We start from the raw sequence: 19914 nt of genomic DNA on the forward strand, positions 1-19914 counted from the left end.
GGAGGTCAGGTTACTGGATCCCTGTTTAGGCTGTTTCAGTGGATTTCTTGAGGAAGGAGGTCAGGTTACTGGATCCCTGTTTAGGCTGTTTCAGTGGATCTCTTGGGGAAGGAGGTCAGGTTACTGGATCCCTGTTTAGGCTGTTTCAGTGGCTCTCTTGAGGAAGGAGGTCAGGTTACTGGATCCCTGTTTAGGCTGTTTCAGTGGATCTCTTGGGGAAGGAGGTCAGGTTACTGGATCCCTGTTTAGGCTGTTTCAGGGGATTTATGAGGAAGGAGGTCAGGTTACTGGATCCCTGTTTAGGCTGTTTCAGTGGATTTATGAGGAAGGAGGTCAGGTTACTGGATCCCTGTTTAGGCTGTTATTTCTGGGGTCAGGAAAGTGGCTCTGCCCTCAATCGTTCCCGGGACAAGGCTGCACCCCAGGCATCTCATGCTGCCCTGGGATGTCAGGGCACACAGGAACACACAGACACACCCTTCAGCAGGGGGGCAGAGCCAGCACAGCACACACAAGCCCCTGCAAGCCCCCCAGTGCAGGAGCACAGCACTGCCAGGACAGCCAGCCCAAACACAGTGTCCTACCCGCTGCCCCCTCTTCCCTGGCACACCTGGGGGGCCCATCCTGCCTGGCACTCCAGAATCTCCCTTGGGGGGAAGAAAAGAGACACAGAACGTTGTGTTACACGGCTGTCACACGCTGTAACATAACCCAGCCAGCCCCACACAACAGGAGGAGGCAGCTGCTCTGGAATGGGGCAGTGCTCAATTTGTAGGCAACCCCAAGGAGGGGAGAGATGAGTGAATGTGACTCCATGCTCCTAGAAGGCTGATTTATTATTTTATGTTACTATATTATATTAAAGAAAACTATACTAAAGAATAGAGAAGGGATACAGACAGAAGGCTACAAAGGATGAAAAAAAACTCGTGACTCTCTCTTCCTCCTGACACAGCCTGACAGTGATTGGTCATCAAGTCAAAACAATTCACATGAAACCAATCAAACCACCACCTGTTGGTAAACAATGTCCAAACCACATTCCAAAGCAGCAAAACACAGGAGAAGCAATCAGATAATTATTGTTTTCCTTTTCTCTGAGGCTTCTCAGCTTCCCAGGAGAAGAAATCCTGGGGAAGGGATTTTTCAGCAAATGTGACAGTGACAGGGCAGTAGTGCCCCGTGCTGCCCTGGGAACTCACAGCAGGTCACTCCACACTGACACAGGAGGGGACAGCCCTCTGCAGGGACATGGGAAGGCTCTGGGGCACACAAGGGGGACAGGGAACCTGCTTCCTAAGCAAAGTGTGCTCTGTGTCTCTTGTGGAGTAGAGAGAAAAGGAGGAAGGCAGCTGGAAGGTGTTCCCATGGACACAGATGTTGCTCTGATTTTTTTAAGTTTTTCTCAGCCTTCTGATGTTTACATCCTTGTAATTAACTTTCTCACACACTTTCTGTAAATAACTCATTGTTTGCATTCTTTTATAAAAGAAGAAATACTTGTTAGACTGTTGGTTTGTCCAGTGTCATTGGAGAGGTGGCACTGTCACCCTCCAATCCACGTCACTTTTAGAAATCTATAAATGCTAAAGTCAAAAAATAAAGTCCCCCTTTTTTCCCTTGAGAACAGCAGTGTGTGCACACTGTTATTTATTTCATGTCCCACAGTTACACACAGACATGAGCAGGAGGATGGAAATACTTGCAGCATGGTCCCTCTCTCACTGGGTATCACTGTATCCTACTCCCAATTTGCTGCAGGTGCCATTAGGGCCTGGATTTGGGCACTGGGATGTACACAGACATTCCTCAGCCCCCTCAGCTGCTCAGGGAGGGGAAAACACACAAACCAACCCGAAGGGCAGGCTCAGAGCAAAACCCCCTGAGAGTACCTTTTCTCCTGGAGTCCCAGGCTCGCCCTGGAGAGAAAGAGACAAGAAAACAGAGTCACAAACCAGGAGGAAAGAGTACGAATCCTCCTAGAGCTACCAGAGTGGGGAAAAGAACATTCATCCATGGGGGCCTTGAGCTGGTAAGGGCACAAGAGTGCTTCAGTTGCCAATTTTTGTGCCTGGAACCTCTTTTATCTTCATTAGCCAGCTCCCAGGCTGCCATAAGAAACCACCAAACCTCAGACTCACAGATTCCATAGACTGGAGTAACCACCCAGCAGGTGTTTACCAGATACCATAGAGCAGAGCAGGACGAGACCCGTGTGCTGGCACAGAGGAATTGGCACTCCCTGCTCTGTCTCCGCAGCACAGGAGCAAGGCTGCGGTGCCACCTGTGCTGATCCGAGCCCACCGGCCCCGGGGAAGGCTGCACACAGGTCTGGCACCTCTGCCAAGGGAGGCAGTTCTGATATTCCCCATCAGTGGGAGCTCTCCGACCATTTTCCAGCGCTCTCCCAGCCCAGCCCGTGCCCAAGCGAGGCACTGCAGCCCAGAACTGACCTTCATCCCTGCGGCCGCCAGCCCCGGAGCGCCCTGGCAGAGAGAGCAGACAGAGACAGCGACACCTTGTTTGAAATCAATCGGACACAGGTTTTTTAAAGCAAAACGTATCAGTCAGGTGACAGTCAAAACGCAAAACTGCACATGTTCTCCTTTCCACAGCTCAGAAGTGATGCTGTGACCCCACACAGCACACGTCCTCATTCCCTGAGCAGCTGCTCACCCATGGCAGGGGCTCTGGGTTCTGACAGCTCCTCCAAGGGCAGGCACCCTGAGCACAACCCAGACAAACACATCTCCACCCCCTCCTGCCCTGGGTTTAGTCCTGCCAGTGAAGCAGAACAGTGTCAAATAACTGAGGAATGCAAAGACAGACCAAGGAGCAAAACCCTCCTCAAGGCTTGAGCCCAGACACCTCAGCCCAAGCATCCTGAGAAAGGCTGGCTCATACCCCAGAGCCCTGGCCTGGCTATTCCCCCTCACAGAGGATAAACCCTGCAGTAAAGTGTTTCCAGGAGAGCTCTGAAGCCAGACACATTAGGGGAAAAGCCAGACTTGCATCACTGCAATTCAGGTGTCATTCTGTCACTCTGCAGTGCACAGCAAGCCACCACCATGGGGCTGTGGAGTGTCCCTGCCCTGCCATCCAGACAGGGGTCTCAGGAGGCAGCTGATCCCACAGGGAGTGTCACACAGCCCTCAACAGCACTGATGCAAAGAGCAGGTTGTCCCTGCAACCATCCTCTCTGAAATCTCTGTATCCCCTGTGTTAGCGTTAGTCAGCTCCTGGTTAGAACAGGTCCAGTTAAAAAGGCAAACATGAGGGGTAACTAAGGAGGGGGGAGGGAGAGAAGTGGTGTTAGAAACTGGGAAATGTGAGGGGGTGGGATGTAGCACATGAGGCAGTGCAGAGGACTGGGAGCCAAGTTCAAAGTGAAAAAAGCTTGGAAAAGGTTCAAACAAGGAGGAGTGGGGAGCCAGAGAGCAGCAGGATCATACCTCTCAGCTTTCTGAAACAGAAATCGGGGACAAAAGCTAAAAAACACAAGGACAGAAGATGGAGATCAGGGATTCTATGCAATATATGGGGTGAAAAGCATTCCAGACTGTCTCAGGGTCAGTAGGTTTTAGCCAATACAGGCTGGAGCCATGAAAGGGATAACGTGCAGTGAGTGCCTTTGGTTAGGCCTTTGCAGAGCCTTGGGATGCCTGTCCCTCATTTCTCAGCCTTCAAACAGCAGTGACTGCAGACCATGTTATTTTCTAGCATTTACCCTCAAACTGCAATGCACAGACATGCAGGGCTGTCACACACTGACCCTGATTCACTGCAGGCTCCCACCTGGGCAGCCCTGCTCATCCCAGCTGGGCTGGCACACACCTGCAGTGCTCCCCCGGCACAATTCCCTACAAACACCACAACTGGCTGCTCTCACCGGGTAAAGCATTAAACCCTGATGTTGCAAGTCAGCATCAGACTGGGCATGCCATTTGCTCTGTAAACACATCTTCCCCCACCTCTGCCTTCGTGAATTAGGCCCTGCATTTTGCAATTTAGAAGCATGAATAATTCAGCTGAGGACAGTCACTGGCTCACAGACACACAGACACACAGTGCCTGAGCATCAGGGGTGCTGGGGTGAGGTCAGGCAGACAAGCATCCCTCCTCTGGGCACAAGGTACCTTAGAGCCATGTCTTCCTGGCAGCCCTGGCATGCCTCTCTCCCCCTGCAAGCAGAGCAAGACACACAGAGAAAGACAGCAAGAGACAGCAGATGAGTCCTCCCAGGGCACAGGTGATGACAAACCCTCCTGAGTGAGGTGAGGCACTGTCTCGCCCACTGACTGCCCCAGCTGGGGCCATTTCCCTCAATTCCCTCTCAATTCTTACACAGGACTGACCCCACTGGAGTGCCACAGCCTCCACACCCTGCTCCCACATCCCAGCCTGCAGTGACCCTGGCATGAACAAACCTATTGGGAGAGACAGACAATCCAAGGGCTGCCTTGTGCTCTTAGCCTGAATTTTGCCTGCTGATAACTGGAAAATAAAATAAAATAACTGGAAAATAAAATAAAATAACTGGAAAATGCAGATTCAGGCAATCTGCATACTGCTCCTGTAATTTTCTTCTGGGTGTTTATTCCTTGCTTGGAAGGGCTATTTAGCAGGGATATATATATATATATATATATCTGCTTTTATAAAAAAATAGCTTCTTGTAATTACAGCATCCTGTGAACTACATTTTGTAAAACACTTTCTAATATCATAATATCCATGACCTAGTGTGGGCACCTCCCGCCCTACACTGCCCTATTTTCAGCAGTAAGGAAACTAAAGCAGTAATTAGGAATACTTTGTACTGGAGAATGTGGATTGGTCTCTCTCCTTCCCAGCCATGCTCCCTGTCTGTTTTCAGTGAGACCCAGCAGGGCAGAGTGATGTTTTCTGCTGGGAGACACCCAGCCTGCTTGCAGAGACCATCCCCACCGGGCAGCCCAGCCTGTGCCAGTCAATTCCCCTTCCCAGAGACTCTCCATGAAGAAGTGCCTGCCTGAGGAGCTGTTTGATTCCTTCACCCTGTAAAAGCCAAGCCCTCTGGTGAGAGGGAGCTCAGAGGTGGCTGAATGAACAAGAGCTCTGTGTGATACCAGGAAACTTCTTCAGGCCAGAGATATTCCTCACTGCCAGCCAAAGCAGTGATATTCCATGCAAAATTGGCCACTACAGCTAACCTAGGAATCATGGTGTTTGTCCAGGGCTCCCCAAGGCAAAGAGAAGGTAAAATCTAGTCTAGGTAAGTGGATCCAAAGTTGGAAGACTTAAATGTCTTCCAGAGCCCAAATTAATCCTCCTAGGTGGGAGGACAACAGAAAGAAGCAATTTCCAAAGACAACAAATGCACGTGCTGTTGGATGCTCAGGGGCTGAGTGAGGTCTGGCTGCTGATTTAAGAACGTGTCTGCACCTCCCTTTCAACTCCTCTGAGCAAAACCAAAGGAAGTCAGGAGAAAAGTGACCTTGACAGTAACAAATGATAGTCTGTGTGAGAAAGAAGCTGCTGCTCTGGGGCTGCAGAGGTGCCCTTTGGGAGATTTAGTAATCCCAAAAAGCACAGTGGGTTTAATCTCTGCTCTTCCTGAAGGGGGGTGTGCAAGACATAAACAAAGGGCCAATAGCAGGACTGTGTCTGCAGGGTGGCCCCGAGTCAGGGAAGGCTCTCTCTCACCCTCTGCATCACCCTGAGACATGACTGGAGCCTTCCCCTTTGCCAGAACCCACATGAAGAGCTGGCCAGTGATGGTACATGGGCATGAGCAAAGCAGGTGTTCCATGCCAGCAGTGAAACATGGGAGTTTCAGCAAGGACAAAACACAGCTTCTCCTTTCAGCCTTTTCTCCCTCTCGGGCAACACTCTGAGTTCATTCCTTCAGTTCAGTTTAATGGGAGGCCTGCTGTTGAGAGAGCAGCAAGCTCCAAGCCCTCAAAATAATCTCTTCTGGGTGCAATTCCACCTTCATTCCCACTAGCACAAACTGGAGCAATGCCTCTGTGCTTGTGGAATTACACTGATGGGGAGATGTGTTGGGGAGGATGGAACAGGAAAGCCTTACAAACATGATTGCCTGGCAAAAGATTTTGAGAATATGGAAACTATAATGAGATTGAAATGAAAGCAAGCTTTGAGATCCCTCAGTTACTGAACAACAGGAAAACAATGGTGTGGCCAGCTGAAGGTTGTTCCCTTTTGATGGAACAATTCCCTCTGCTTGCAGACAGGCCCAAGGGTCAGAGCAGACCCTACAGCTTGGCAGAAGGGGCCCAAAGAGGAGTTTTTAGGGTTTAAAATGTAACACAGTATGGTAATGTAATGATTCTTACAGGCTGTATGTAAATGCTGTAGGATTTGTATATTGTACTAGATTGGTTAGTGAGAATCAGAATATTCAACACAGGAGATGATTTATTGTATTGTAACGGGAACTTCACTCTCTTAGCTCTTGCCTTTTACCCCTTTTACTCTCTTATGCTTTTCTCTCTGCCCCTCTCTTCTCTCGGGCCTGCTCTGGGCTGTGGCAGCTCCCAGCAGGGCCCTGCACCCAGGCCCTCTGCAATAAACCCCAAATCCCAGCAGGGCCCTGCCCCCAGGCCCTCTGCAATAAACCCCAAGTTCCTGACCTGGCTGCAGAGATCTCTGCTCTCCGTCTGTCCCCACTGTCCTACCCCCGTCACTCTTACAGAGATGCACACAGGGAACCACATGCACTGCAGTATTCCTGAGGGGGTGTTTTCTTGTAGGAAGACAATCCCTGCTGCCCTATCCAGCTATGAACCCAGAGGCTGCATTCCCAAAGAACATTTCTTTAAACTCCAAGTAATGCATCCTTGGTAAGCTCTGAAGGGGCCTTTTCTCTCTTCAAACCTCTTTCTCTCTTCAATCCACCCAGATGGAAAAGATCTAGAAAGTGTATGTGCTGCAGGATAAATGAGCTGCATGCCACACACTAAATACTCGAAATGAACGTGTCACAGTTAATGCCTTCCCAAATATTACAGGACCAGTCTTTCCTCAGGATGTCTAAGATGTATGGCATGACACAGTGTGCTCTGACTGCCATGAACACTTGCCAATGTTGTCATGTTTTAAGCACAGCCTACATTGAGTAATATACTTGAAATATATGGGTACAGTAAATTTCAGTCAAATAGATAACATCTGGGCAGAGACCATATGAGCCTGTAAAAGTGTCCAGAAACAGACAGAAGGGCTGGTGCCAAACCTCAGCCTGAATGGTGGAGTTGGAGTGGATTTGATGCGTCAGCTAACCAGATTTTATGAGGAAACCCCAACCTAGCCCATCAAATAGGGAGATGTAACAAATCACCAGCAAGCTTCATAGCCAGAGAAATGCCTCTGGTAAGAATGGAATTCCACTGAAGGGATGAAGGCAGCCTGAGCTGGGAGTGCCTGTCTGTGGCTCATCAGAGCACAGATGTGGACTCCATCAAACACCCCACAGAGCTGCCTTGCACCCAGCTCCCCTCACAACCCATCAGCCCAAGCAGCAGCATCTCCCAGGTGATCTGCTGTGAGTTAGGATAATGTATTTGTCATGCCTACCTTGATGCCAGCATCCCCTTTTTCACCCTGCCAAGAAAAGGAGAGAGAAAGGGGGGAAACAGAGAGGGACAGTGAGCACAAAGGGAAACCAAGCAAGCAGTAACAGCAAGAGATAAAGCAGCCAGAAGAGGGGTGTGATAAATGCAGCCCCAGCACTCCAGGTCTGCTCACAGCAGCATGGGACCAGCCAGGCACTGGCTGCAGCCCTCCCTCCCCTCCCAGGAGTGTGCAAAGGCAGTTTAGGTCCTTGGAGGGCAGGCTGGAGGCTGCCCATACTAACACTTTTCTTTTACATGATAAGGGTGCAGAAACCATTGAAACATCTCATGGTCCAGAGCACCCTCATTTTCACAGCCCTGGTGCAAAGCCTCTGAAGGCTGGGTCGGTTTTATTCCTTAATGGGGGATTGTGTAATTCCTGGTTCAGGACAGCATGGAATCACCTTGGCCAACAATGGCCCAGATTCTTCACACAGGAGCAACTGTTGCTGTCTACGTGGTTCATCCCAGGCTCTAGAGAGCTGTCTCCCACCCCTGGCCTTTGATATCCCTTTAGGACAGGCTTGTGCCCCTTATCTGCCCCTTTCACTCCAGTTCAAGGGTTACCTTGGGGCCAGAGGCTCCAGGGAGGCCACGGGCACCGGGCAGGCCTGCCTCACCCACCTCACCCTGAGGGAGAGAGCAAAGAGAACAGTGGAAGCAGCAAACACAGCAGCAAGGAAAGGAGCTGTGGGCTGCAGAAAGGCCAGCAGAGGTGTGAGAGGCATGTCCCACACTGAGGTGTCCCACACACACCAACCCACCCCTGGGTCTCTGGGAGAGGAGCAGATATTCAGTGTATGAAATGCATGGAGTGAAGGAAGCACCAAATCTGAATTAACAACTTTGCTCAACATTTCACCTTCTTTTCCCTTCCCGTTAGGATTTGGTGCCCTACATTGATCCATTCCTTCCAGCTTTCCCAGGAAAGCCTTGGGCTCACCCTGCAGCCCAGGGAAGGCTCCTGGCTCGGCAGGGATTGAAGCACAGGGGGTGTTTCATGTAGGAGGAGCTGCTGGGAGGTCACTGCCCAGAGCCACCCTCCCTGTGCACACAGGGATCTTGATGGAAAACCTTGGCTTCACTGGGAAAAGGGGCAATAAATTGTGTCTGTCTGCAGGAGGGGGCTGTGGTCTGCAGGGCCTGTAATTTCCACTTCCTGACATAAGAAAACCTTCTCAGTTTATACAGAGCTAATTAAAAAGCTCTCAGGTCTTGCCATTTTGCTTGCAGAGCACCCATAAAGCAACGTGGAGATAACAGGGGACACAGGGCTCCTTCCTGCTGGGAACATTCACCTTCCCCTTCTCCAGCTGACATCTCCATAGCAGTATCTCTCCATTCCCTCTCTCCTGTTTGATCTCCCTTTGTGTCCTTCTCTTCCTGTCTCTTCATTACACCCTCTGGGCTCACAGCCTTGATGCTAATCAGCTGCTGCTGGAGGCACTTGGGCATTGCCAGCTTCTGCCTTTTAACCCAGAGCAGGACTGGCTCTTTCCTGTATCCCAGAGAGCAACAGCCAGGGATTTGGCCCTTTTCAGCCTCCCATATGGGCTTGGATGCATAAGAAATGCATTCCAGCCTGGAAGTGGGTGTAGAGAGGCAAACACAAACACACACAGGGAGATATTTGCTCCATAGTTGCTGGAGAGTTAAAGACAAAAATCTCTGGGCCCAGGCCCTCTTTACACAGGTGCCAGCAGGGAACCCGTGGGACTGATGCAAACCCTCCACAGGAGGCTCCAGCATAGTCCACAGATTTTCAGTCACGATTCCAGAAAGCATCAGTGCACTTAATTCATTTAACAACACCAGAACTTCCCTCCTTACCTTTCTGCCAGGGTACCCCTGAATGCCAGCATCTCCCTGCAAAAGACAAAAAGACAAAAGGAATTGAGGCTTGGCCTGAGAGGGACAAATCTCTGCTCTTTTCCCTGGGGTACTGTTTGGATGGGAGAGCATTCCATGGGGAAAATCTGCCTTTTGCTCACAGTGATTCCAGTGAGCTCCTGTCCCTTCAGACCCACAGGTCAGCATTGCTGCACTGGGCTGAGCCCTGGCAGGAAAGCCCTGGCACACAGCTAACACGTGTCAGCTCTGTGCCCCAACTCCATGGCTCCTATCTCCTCACCCTGGCCACATATCTCAGATAAAAACAAATTATGTTGGGTGGCTGCAGCTGAAAAACAACAACAACCACCCCCTCCCTCGCACTTTGGCAAGTGAATAAATGGGAAAGCGTGGCAGAGTTAACAATAGCATTGCAAAATCCATTCCTGAAGCGCTGGGAAATGCTTTGAGAATGGAAGAAGCCAATAAAGCTGTGTGTGGCAAACAGTTTTGCAAGCTGGGCTGATGAGGCGTGCCTGGCTCAGCGGAGAGGCGGCTCAGACGTGTCCCTGCACAAAACCCCTGAGTCAGCACAGGGGCTGGGCCCCAGAGGCACTGCTGAGCTGGGTCAGAAATCCCTCTCAGCCCTTTGATGTAACCTCTTTCACCCCTCCTCCATCCATCAAATGGATCTGTCCTGTCAGGAGAGCCCATCTCTGTTCATCATCTTTCTGCACCTCTAAGTGAGGTGAGATGTCTCACCTTTGGTCCAGGAGGCCCAGGTAAGCCCTGTGGATAAAATCAAAACAGACACTGGGGTTGGAAAGTGTGACATTACATGGACAGCAGGGTGATGGGGGGGATGCTGGCTGGTTTGATTCAAAACACCCCTTAGAGATTTGCACTGCTGAGCTCAAACATCCCCAGTCTATTCTTCATGTAGATATCTTAGTGCATACACTCAAATAAACTTATGCCCACCGTGCTCCATCCCCCCAGGTTTGTTCTTGCTCTATTTGAAGACTAAAAAGCTGCTTTGCCTTATGCATTATGCTCCAGAATATTTTCTGTTTCTCTGGCTTGCTTGGGGAACTTGTTCCCAGCCCACTGCAGCTCTGGAGTAAATCAGGCATTTGCAGCTTCCTCTGGCAAGCTAAACAGAGAGAATGTATTAACAAACAAACCACTTGTGTCTCTAAATGAGAAATACCCAAACAATTTACCTGATATGAACCATGAAGCATACCAGACATACGTGTGTGTAAATATAAATAAACAAACTATCTTTGCAGGAGCTGCCTGTAAGCAGGCAGGGAAGGAAAACTGCTCTAGATATGCTCTGATACCTCTGCCACCTGCTTTGGCAATTCAGGTGTTTAGCCATCCTGTCCTTGGCTCCTCAGAGAGAGATGAGGATCTCTCAGAGAGAAAGGAGGGTGCTGACCCCTGTGTTGTGTGTGGAGAGGTGCATTTGCCTCCAGGGATGAGACTTGCTTTTCCTGCTGGCAGCCCTTGAAAACTGCTGGAGATGGAAGCTCCTTTAATTCCCAGTGCTGCAGAGCCAGCGTGGCACATTGGCCCCTGCAGCTCCCAGGAACAGAGCTGGATCTGGTACCCACCTTTCCATCTCTGCCAGGCTTCCCAGGTTCTCCTGCTCTGCCCTGTGGCAAGAGAGAGGCACATTAGCAGCACTTTCTGTCCCCTGCCATTCAGCAGAGGTTTTGTTTTATAAGGGTGGTTCTGCTCCCACCCTCCCTGCCTAGGACAGGGACAGGACTTCAAAGGGGTGGCAGTGAGCAGACAATTACACCCCACTGTTACTTCCTCCCCAGGGCCATCTGCAGGGCTGAGGAGGAGGAGGAAATGAGCCTGGTGTCACTCCCTGTGTGTCCAGATAGCAGCAGTGCCCAGGTCCCATCTCTGCCTTCCCTCTCCTTCCCTGGAACCTCTTCCTGTCCACACATCCACATTCTCTGCAAGCCTCCTGTCCTGGCTATCTCAGCTTCCCTAGCAGCAACCAGAGGAAGCCAGAGGAAGCAGCCTGTGCCCTAGGGGATGGGGAAGCAGAAGCATTTCAGTTTTGCTAAGGACTTACAGCGGGTCCAACTGGCCCAGGACGTCCTGGGATTCCTTCAGGTCCAGCTGGTCCAGGGGGCCCTGGTGGGCCAGGGGGCCCCGGGGGCCCTTGGATCCCTGCCTGTCCCTGTTCACCCTGCAGTTTGTAAAACAAGAGTTACAGCAGGCACAGCAAACCCTTCACACCACCCCAAGGGCCAAGGCAGGCCAGCAGAGGAGACAGAAGCAAGTGCCAGGTTTCTGCCAGGAGAGGTTTCCAAGAGTGATGAGAGCCCTGCTGAGGACACTGGGCTGCCTGGGAAGCAGGAGCCAGCACCCAAAGGTTTGCAAAGACATCTGAGGTCACCTGCTCAGAGCTCCCTTCTAGAGAGATCTAGTGATGACAGAGCAGCCCAAAGAGACCTTTTTCTTCATTGAGCCAGCCAAGTAAAATTTATGTGTCAAAGACCAACATCTCTTGAGTCTCTGAGGAGGCTTTCCAAAGCACTTGACAGTCACATGTGAAGCAAAGCCTCCTGTGACGACACTGGCACTTCCAGGCAGAGCCACCTCAGCCACTTCTTCCCCCATACTATATTGGTTGGACAACACTCCCTGTGTTTTGCCAAGGACCAACAGTAGAAATGCCACAAACCCCAAAGAAAATAACACGATCATCATGGCATTCCTGGAGGCCAGCCAAGGCAGGCCCATGGACACCAGGCAGAGCCTGTTTTGCTGGGATTTAACAAGGCAGTGCCTGCTGAGCCACCTGCCACTCTGAGCTCTGTGAGAGGGAGCTGCTGGAGCCAGCTCCTCCCCAGGCCCTCAGTGCCCCTCGTGCCTGTGGCTCATGCCTCAGCAATGTCATCTGGGGCTGCACGTGGCACCAGGCGGCACGCAGGAGACAGTGGGTTGGAAGCAGCACGTTTGAATACCAGACTGCTGATCTAGAACTGATGAATCCAGCTCCTAGGGCACTGTGGCACCCGTGCCAAGCTGTTCACTCTCTAGGCTCACCTCCCTAGATAAAACATGAGAGCCTACTGCTAGTGATCCCATTCAAATCTGAAAGACTTCCCTTGGTGGGTCCATGGGAAGCTAGAAACCAAACATGGCTGTTTCTCAGTTAAAAGTCAGCGGGTGTGCAGTCGGGTCTCTGCTGCATTTATCCTCTCTCCAGCCTTACACACTGGAGGAAAATGCACGAAATCTGTCCCCTGCGTTCCTACCAAATGCGCTGTTTATCCTGGCTGCCTTCAGTGAAACATGCAGATACAGGGATGTTTGCTTTATTTAGAATGATAAATGAAAGTAATAAGCTGCAAATTTCATCCTTTCTGCCATCAGCTCTATTTAAAAGAAAATTTCCAGCGCGTGGGCCAGGCTCACGAGAAGCTGGGTCATGTGTGGAGCAACAGCCCTTTCCTTTCCTTTTCTGTGCCTCACTGCCCAACCTCAGCCCATGCTGGGAAGCCTGCAGGGCCAGGCAGGAGGGGTGCCCTTGCTTCTCCCCACTTTCAAAGTGGATCTTCATTCATCCTGTGGCCCTTGCAAGGGAATGCAGGTTCTTTCCTAAGCTTCCTTATCCTCCATACTCAGTGCCACTCAACTGTAAATGGTCTCATAGTTTTAAATATGGAAGGTAATTTGGATCTAATGAAGATGTTGGGAGGACACTGGAATGTATTTCTAGATTTCCTCTTGCCTTGCCCTCTCATTCCACCTTCAAAGACTTCTCTCCCACTGCATCTTTTAACACCCCCAGCATGGGTGCACCATGGGAAGGCAAAGGGGGCTTTGCCCATCTCACTTTGGCTCTCTCTCTATTCCCACCTCAGCTACTCTCTGCCAGCCCAGTCCATGCTCCAAATTTAGGGCACTAAAGTGCAGCATGGTACTGGAACCAGGGTGCTGGTAGGAGAGATGGCAGAGCAGGAGCCCTGCCCCAGCACAGGGAGCGGCTGCAAGGAGCTCACCCACCCCAAGTCCCGTTTGCATCACCCTCACTCTGCTGTCCTGGGCACAGCAGGCTTTGTTTAGGCAAGTGCCCATCCTTGCAGATCCCTAAACACACCCAGTGTTATCACCACATCATTAAAGCCTCATTAATGTGTTCAGCACAAAAGGACCCCCACAGAGCTCAACGGACAGTGAGCGGATACAGTAAGTGGGAGATCAGGTGTCATTTTCCTCAGTTGTCATTCTATATTTTTAGCTGTCGACTGGAACTATTTTTCAGTTCTTTTAAAACACCAGCCAGCCACCCTGCCTGCACCCCAGCAATGCAATGCCTGCTCAGCCTCCTCAAAGAGGAGCTCACTCACTCAGGCCATGCTGAGCTAAGCCTTGGGCAAAGCACTCCTGCCGATGTGCTCAGAGCTAGCAGCAGGATTTTCCTCTCTAACATCCATTCTGCAGCCTCACTGTTTTCCTTACTACTCACAGGCTGGGCTCCTGGAATTGCCTGGTGCTGGCAGATGTGTAGGAGCAGACCCCACCCTGTTGCTTTTAGAGAATGAATACAGCAAAGGCAAAATGGATCATGGCAAAAACTCCGGTGAAGTTTTCCTCTGAGGACAGAGGGAATTTGCAGCCCTGGCTGACGACAGGATGCAGGGCAGCTATTCAAGTTTCCCACTTCATCCTGGAGAGGAACTTCAGCTTTCAAAGCCTTCCCAAGAGGTCAGTCCTTGGCCTGGCTCTCCAGACTGTCACTTTGAAGGGCAAACAGCGCAATCCATGGGGCTCTGTGTGGTGTGAGTGCTGAATCGATAGAAACTGAGCTGAAACCACGGGCTCAGGATTCATCCAGAGCTGGGCAAGGACCGGGCACCTCATGGTAAAGCCTCTTGCATCCTGCAGTTCCCTGCTGGCATCTGACCGTCTAGACAGGCACAGGGTGACAAAACCCAGGCACTCAATAAAGAGTGCCCAGCACACTTCAGCGGGGTAATTGCAGCAGTTTGTCCACACAGGAAAGCTAATTCCAACTGATGGAATGAGGGAGCAGAAAGTGGGCTCATTAAAAGCCACATGAACTCTGATTATGGACACTCTTATTCACTATTCATATGTCTGTAATTCACTTTATGAATTCATTCCCAAAAATAAACTAAACATGAATTATGGCCCTGGAAACCAAAATAAATGTGTTTACACAAAGATTTAATGCAGTTTAATGAAACCATTCTAAGAGCTTATTTAAACACATTTCCCCAAGTGCCTCAGACTAGACTAGCCCTTAGAAGAAGCGTTTGCCTATTCATTCATCTCAGTTAAATTTCACAGACATTAGATGAATTTCAGCAAGAGGCTTCCAACCTCTTCTGGAGATTGAATATGCAGGAACTGACTCCTTAAGGGAGGAGGCTGCTTGTCGACAGCCCCAAGAACAGCTTCATGGCCCATTTCTTTTAGTCCAAAAATCTGCCTTCACTGCATTTCTTTTTAGCAACATTATCACATCAAAGGTTTCCTCCGCTTTCAAGAAAGTCCCTCAGCTCTGCCTGAAACTCTTGGAAAGCCCTCTGCAGGGGAAGAAAGACAGGTAGCAAGCTGATGAATTGCAAGCACTGGGATAAGCTCAGAAACAGGCAACAAGGAGGAGAAGTCTACCTGGAAAGTGCGTCTCTTTATGACCGGAGGTGGAGCCAGCCGCACTGAATTGAGGAGAGGCAGCAGCTGAAGAAGATCAAACCAGAAGGTCACAGGGCAAAGGAGGCCATGAGGGCATGGAGAGTCACAGAGCAGCCAGGACAGAGACCAGAGAAGGGGGGAACAGAGAAATTGCCATGAAAATGAAGCCTGGCAGGAGAGCGGTGTGGGGCAGGTACCTGCTGGCACACCTCTGAGCTCCTGGTGCTGCTCACAGGGCACAGCCTGGCAGCTCTGGGGTGCCCACTCAATACCATCCCACTGCACAGAGCTTCCACAGCTCCCTCTGCCTGGAAACAGCCAGGGGATCTCTGACTCAGCTCTGCTGATCTCCTTAGGAAGTGCTCCCTGCAAGGCATCCCCCTCGCTGGCTCTGCTGGGGTGCCCTGCAATGGGACTGTTTCTCTTAAATTCTCATCATCATCAGAGTTGGGGCATCTATCAGAATTACAATTTTCTCCAGGTTTTCCAAGTGCAGTTTTCCAGCTCTCTTACAGGAAACCCAGTGTATCTGCAGGCATCTATAAGAATTACAATTTTCTCCAGGTTTTCCAAGTGCAGTTTTCCAGCTCTTTTACAGGAAACCCAGTGTATCTGCAGGCACCTATCAGAATTACAATTTTCTCCAGGTTTTCCAAGTGCAGTTTTCCAGCTCTCTTACAGGAAACCCAGTGTATCTCCAGGTTTCCCCCTCCCTGCAGGTGTGGAAGGGAGCAGAGAAAGGCTGGCTGGGGTCAGCACAGAAGTCCTGGCTTGGTTCACTTAACCTGGCACACACAACCACCACAGCCAAGGGACAGGACCAGGCCTTGGAGCTGGACACCTAAGTAGGGCATTGCCCTGGCAGCCTGTGCTTTGTTTTTCCTTGCTCAACAGTATCATCACCTTCTGACTGCTTATAGCCAGGAATGTTGCCTTAGGGCACAAAGCTGACCCGGACACACAGAAATCAAATGCACTAAAGCTCAGGAGCATTTGTTCATCCTCTTGCTGTATCCAGTTTCCACTTGCATGCACGCTGCTGTCACCCTGGCACCCACCAGTCGGCTCCAGGCCCAGGAATGCTGCCCTGGCCTCATCCACTTTCCTGTTCCTATCAGTTTTCCATTGAAGCTGCTCTTGATTTACATAGGGAGAGGTGAGAGAGCCTTTCTGTGCTTGGCCACAAAAACATGCCCGTGTGTGACATTTCCCCGTGTGAGCTGTGCACTCAGACCCCAGAGGTGTGCCCACAGGTGTCCCACCACAGAAACCATACCCTTCCAAGGAGCACATTTATTCCCTTTAGACATTGTACTTCATGTGTGCAGTGAAAGCAAGGATCCAGTCCTGATGCAAAGAGAAGCAGTAACCCAATTTTGCAGCATCATGATTAGGTGGTTGTGCTCAAAAGCACTGATCCAGACAGCCACAAGCTCTCACTCCAAAAGCAGTGCTGCTGGAAATTCAGCAGGGCTCATTTTACCCAAAGGCAAACCTCCCCTTTCTCAAAGACAGTGCAGGAGGCCCCTTGGCTCAGGAGAGCCAGCTAAGCTGGCTTTGCCTGGCTGCTTAAGTGCTGAAGGGTATCTGAAATATCACACAGCTTACAGGGGAGCTGAGGGAGGATGCTGGAAAGGATAAGGAGGAAAATGGGGAGAACAAGTCCTGAAAACAGGCAAGACAAGACCCTGCAATGGATTCAGGTGAGAAGAAATCTGAAGGCACTTCCACCCAGCTCCTGCCGTGCCCCCTCTGTGTTCCAATGGGAAGTTTTTTCAGAAGGCAGTGTGCAATGTTGGATCTGTTCCCTCAACCTTTGCATCAGAACTGGATGCCCTGCGAGTGCTACCCACAAACCTTGAGCGTAAGGATCTGGTTAGAGCGCAGGGCTGCGAGGGTGGTACTTAGGTACTCCTGGGGACAGGGAACACACACCAGACAAACAGGGTCAGAGACACAAACAGCATTTCTGAGAGCCAGACAGCATGGCTTTCATGGTTTCCCTGAGCGCACTTGGCAGCAGCCTGAGGGGCCCTCACCCCCTGAATGGGCAGCACCCATGCATGGGCTCATCCCTCACAGCAGTGCAGGCCACACAGACTCATGCAGACAAAAAATTAGGAATCTACAAGAGCCAAGGCACATATCCTAACCTTGTATTTCCTTCCTAAGAAAACAAATATGAAACAAAACTGAAACAACATCCCCGGTTTGTCAGGATGCTGGTTTTCACTTCCTCACCCAGAACATCTGACAAAGAGCCTTATCAAACAGAAAAGCAAGAATTAATTGCAGTTCTGTCAGCAGTGTCGCATTTTTGCAACAAGGCCCATCCTCATTTTCATTCAGGGAGGAAGAAAGAGAACTGCACCTTCTGCTGGCTGGTCTGTGCCTCTGGCTCCATGAACTTGCAGGTCAGGACAGCCTGTCCTTGGGTTGATCTAAGGACAGCCACTCTTCCCGTGAGCGTGTCTCAGCCATGAACAACTCATGGGCTTTTTATAATGTTGAGCTTGGTGCCTCATGAGACCAAAAGAATCTCCATGAGAGGCAAGGGAACGCTGCCAGGATGAGGCTTTGCACCCACCCTTTTCCTGCAGCTCACCAGCCACCCTACAACCCTGACCCACCAAACCAGTGTGCCTGAGCCCAGGCTATTCCCAGGGATGCACCAGCTCCCTTCCCAGTGCTGCTCTGGGTCCTGCCACTGCTTTTCACCTTGAGCACTGGGACACTCAGAGCCAAGGGCTGTAACAGGAACTCAGGACACTGCTGGGTGACCAGTGTTGTTGGCTTGTTTTTAACATAACAATCGAGTGAGCTGCTCACTAAATAAACACAGCTGAGCGGCTGTTACTGCAGGGACTGGCACCTCCCCACAGCCCCCTGTCCCTTGCTGCCAGCCCAGCTCTCTCTGCAGTGCCTCTGCTGCTCCAACCCTGCTCCCTCCAGGCCAGGGCCCAGAGCCCAGCTGATTATCCAGAGGCCCATCAAAAATAAACAGAAAGCTCTTAAGCTTGTCTCCCTGTACACCCAGATTACAAGTTCCAGCCACTTCATATGATGTCGTTCCAATGCATTTCCAGTGGATTTTCAGCACTCTGGTTGTTTTTAGAACTGGTTAAATCCCCTCCAGCCCCATGATGTTCTCTCTCCACTCTTGGCTGCAGCACTTGCTGGCCAGGCCAAGATGAAGGAGCAGGTGAGGCAACATCCTGGCTTTCATTAAACAGTTGCTGGCATCAACCCTCCCACTCAGGCAGATATTCCACCAGCCTTGGGGACCAGCATGGGGACCAGCTCACTGGGGAGCTGACAGAGCACCGTGGCCAGGGTCACCCTCAGGCAGGGAGCATTCTCCTTGTCTCTATGCAGGGATGACACCAGCAGAGGGAGAAGAAAAAGGGAGGAATGATGACAGAGTTTTCCCCAGGTCTTCAAGGAAGACAGCACGGAGCCAGTGCAGCAGCTCAAGGCATGAGTGGTGACTCTGCTCCTCCAGAACCCCCAGGTTTCACTGGGCTTTGGGCTGAGGATGTGGTTCTTCCCTCTCCAGCACAGAGCACAGGAGGGTCTCCAGGAAGCAGAACTGACAGCAGCTACCCAGGGTCAGCTCTGGTGGGCAGGAACACAGACCGGGGAGCCAACATCCCTCCTGGAAAACCTTATCTGCTGCTTTTCTGCGAAACGCATCCATCAGCCCAGCACTGCCCCGGGGGCCCAGATGACGCATCTTGTTAATGGAACGGTCCCCACCTCCCACAAAAAGCCACTCAAACCAAGGAGGATTAACATGCAGGAAGGCACGGGACAGAGGATAATAACGCTAATGACTTACCCTGTGCGGGTACTCTGCACACTGACCCTGTGAAAGAAGGGGATTAAAAAGGAAAGAGTTGAAACCACAAACAGAGGCGACCAAAATAGGCACGCGGGGTCAGAGCCAGACGGTGTAAATCATTGCGACTCTATCACTCAGTGCAGCTATGCCAATTTGCACCCGATAAGCACCCTGCCTCCTGTCCCATCCCCTGAGCCCTCTGCTCTCGGTACTCCTCACTCACAGTCACATCAAGCAGCACCAAGTCCCTTCCTCACTTTTAACAAGGCCCTCATTGAAATTACCTTCTCTCCTTTTTGTCCTGGGGGCCCCTGTAAGAGAAAAGGCATCAAAAAAGGCCTCAGTAAATGAAGGAGTTCAGAGAATGCAAGGGGAGAGGGATTCAGGGGAGAGATACTTACAGGCTGTCCCCTGGGACCTGCAGCACCCTTTAAAGAAACACAGAATTTAACAGGGGATGACTTTCCATTTACAGTGACAGAAAGAGTATGGAGTAGGTGAAAAACTGAGCTTTTAAAAACAATTGTGAAGAAAATTCCCCAAGAGAGATCCGGGTTCCCTTTGTTACTCTGGAGGAGTGAAAAATGCACACATGCTCTGGCTGCGCCACAGGGGGGGAAAATTAAAAGGAGAGGGGGAAAAATCATGAGGAAAACACACCCTTATTGTTCCCAGGACCTCAGCTGACAGCATCTCCTCAGCCACGCTCTGGGATGGAACCAGAGGCAGCCAGGACTGAAGCCTGAGCTGGGATTGTGCAACGGGGGACTGGGATCTCCAACATGTGCTTGCCAGAGGGCTATAGTGACACTCGGGCTCAAAAAGCAGAATTACAGAATTAGCAGAAGAAAACATTCAACACTTTAGTGAGCGAAGGTGACTACAGGGCCTCCCTCTTGACACACTCATATTTGGGATTTCATTATCAGAGAT

General features: G+C 50.9%; 1 protein-coding gene across 7 annotated transcripts in view; it reads right to left on the reverse strand.

Moving 5' to 3' along the window:
- The window catches only part of COL13A1 (collagen type XIII alpha 1 chain), a 52820-nt gene that overhangs the window by 24558 nt on the left and 8348 nt on the right, over nucleotides 1-19914 (reverse strand). The window contains exons 7-21 of one of the 7 annotated variants that reach the window (XM_064716440.1): nucleotides 19383-19409; nucleotides 19266-19292; nucleotides 18979-19005; nucleotides 16998-17054; nucleotides 15120-15185; nucleotides 11542-11658; nucleotides 11066-11107; nucleotides 10209-10235; nucleotides 9447-9482; nucleotides 8184-8246; nucleotides 7579-7605; nucleotides 4137-4181; nucleotides 2454-2486; nucleotides 1893-1919; nucleotides 585-647 (exon numbers count right to left, since the gene is read on the reverse strand). In XM_064716440.1, coding sequence (XP_064572510.1) covers nucleotides 585-647; nucleotides 1893-1919; nucleotides 2454-2486; nucleotides 4137-4181; nucleotides 7579-7605; nucleotides 8184-8246; nucleotides 9447-9482; nucleotides 10209-10235; nucleotides 11066-11107; nucleotides 11542-11658; nucleotides 15120-15185; nucleotides 16998-17054; nucleotides 18979-19005; nucleotides 19266-19292; nucleotides 19383-19409 — 684 coding nt within the window. The remainder of the gene's footprint in view (nucleotides 1-584; nucleotides 648-1892; nucleotides 1920-2453; nucleotides 2487-4136; nucleotides 4182-7578; nucleotides 7606-8183; nucleotides 8247-9446; nucleotides 9483-10208; nucleotides 10236-11065; nucleotides 11108-11541; nucleotides 11659-15119; nucleotides 15186-16997; nucleotides 17055-18978; nucleotides 19006-19265; nucleotides 19293-19382; nucleotides 19410-19914) is intronic. The other 6 variants (XM_064716442.1, XM_064716444.1, XM_064716443.1 and 3 more) reach the window with 6 other exon arrangements.

The sequence above is a fragment of the Zonotrichia leucophrys genome, chromosome 6 (assembly GCF_028769735.1).
Source record: "Zonotrichia leucophrys gambelii isolate GWCS_2022_RI chromosome 6, RI_Zleu_2.0, whole genome shotgun sequence".
NCBI lineage: Eukaryota > Metazoa > Chordata > Aves > Passeriformes > Passerellidae > Zonotrichia > Zonotrichia leucophrys.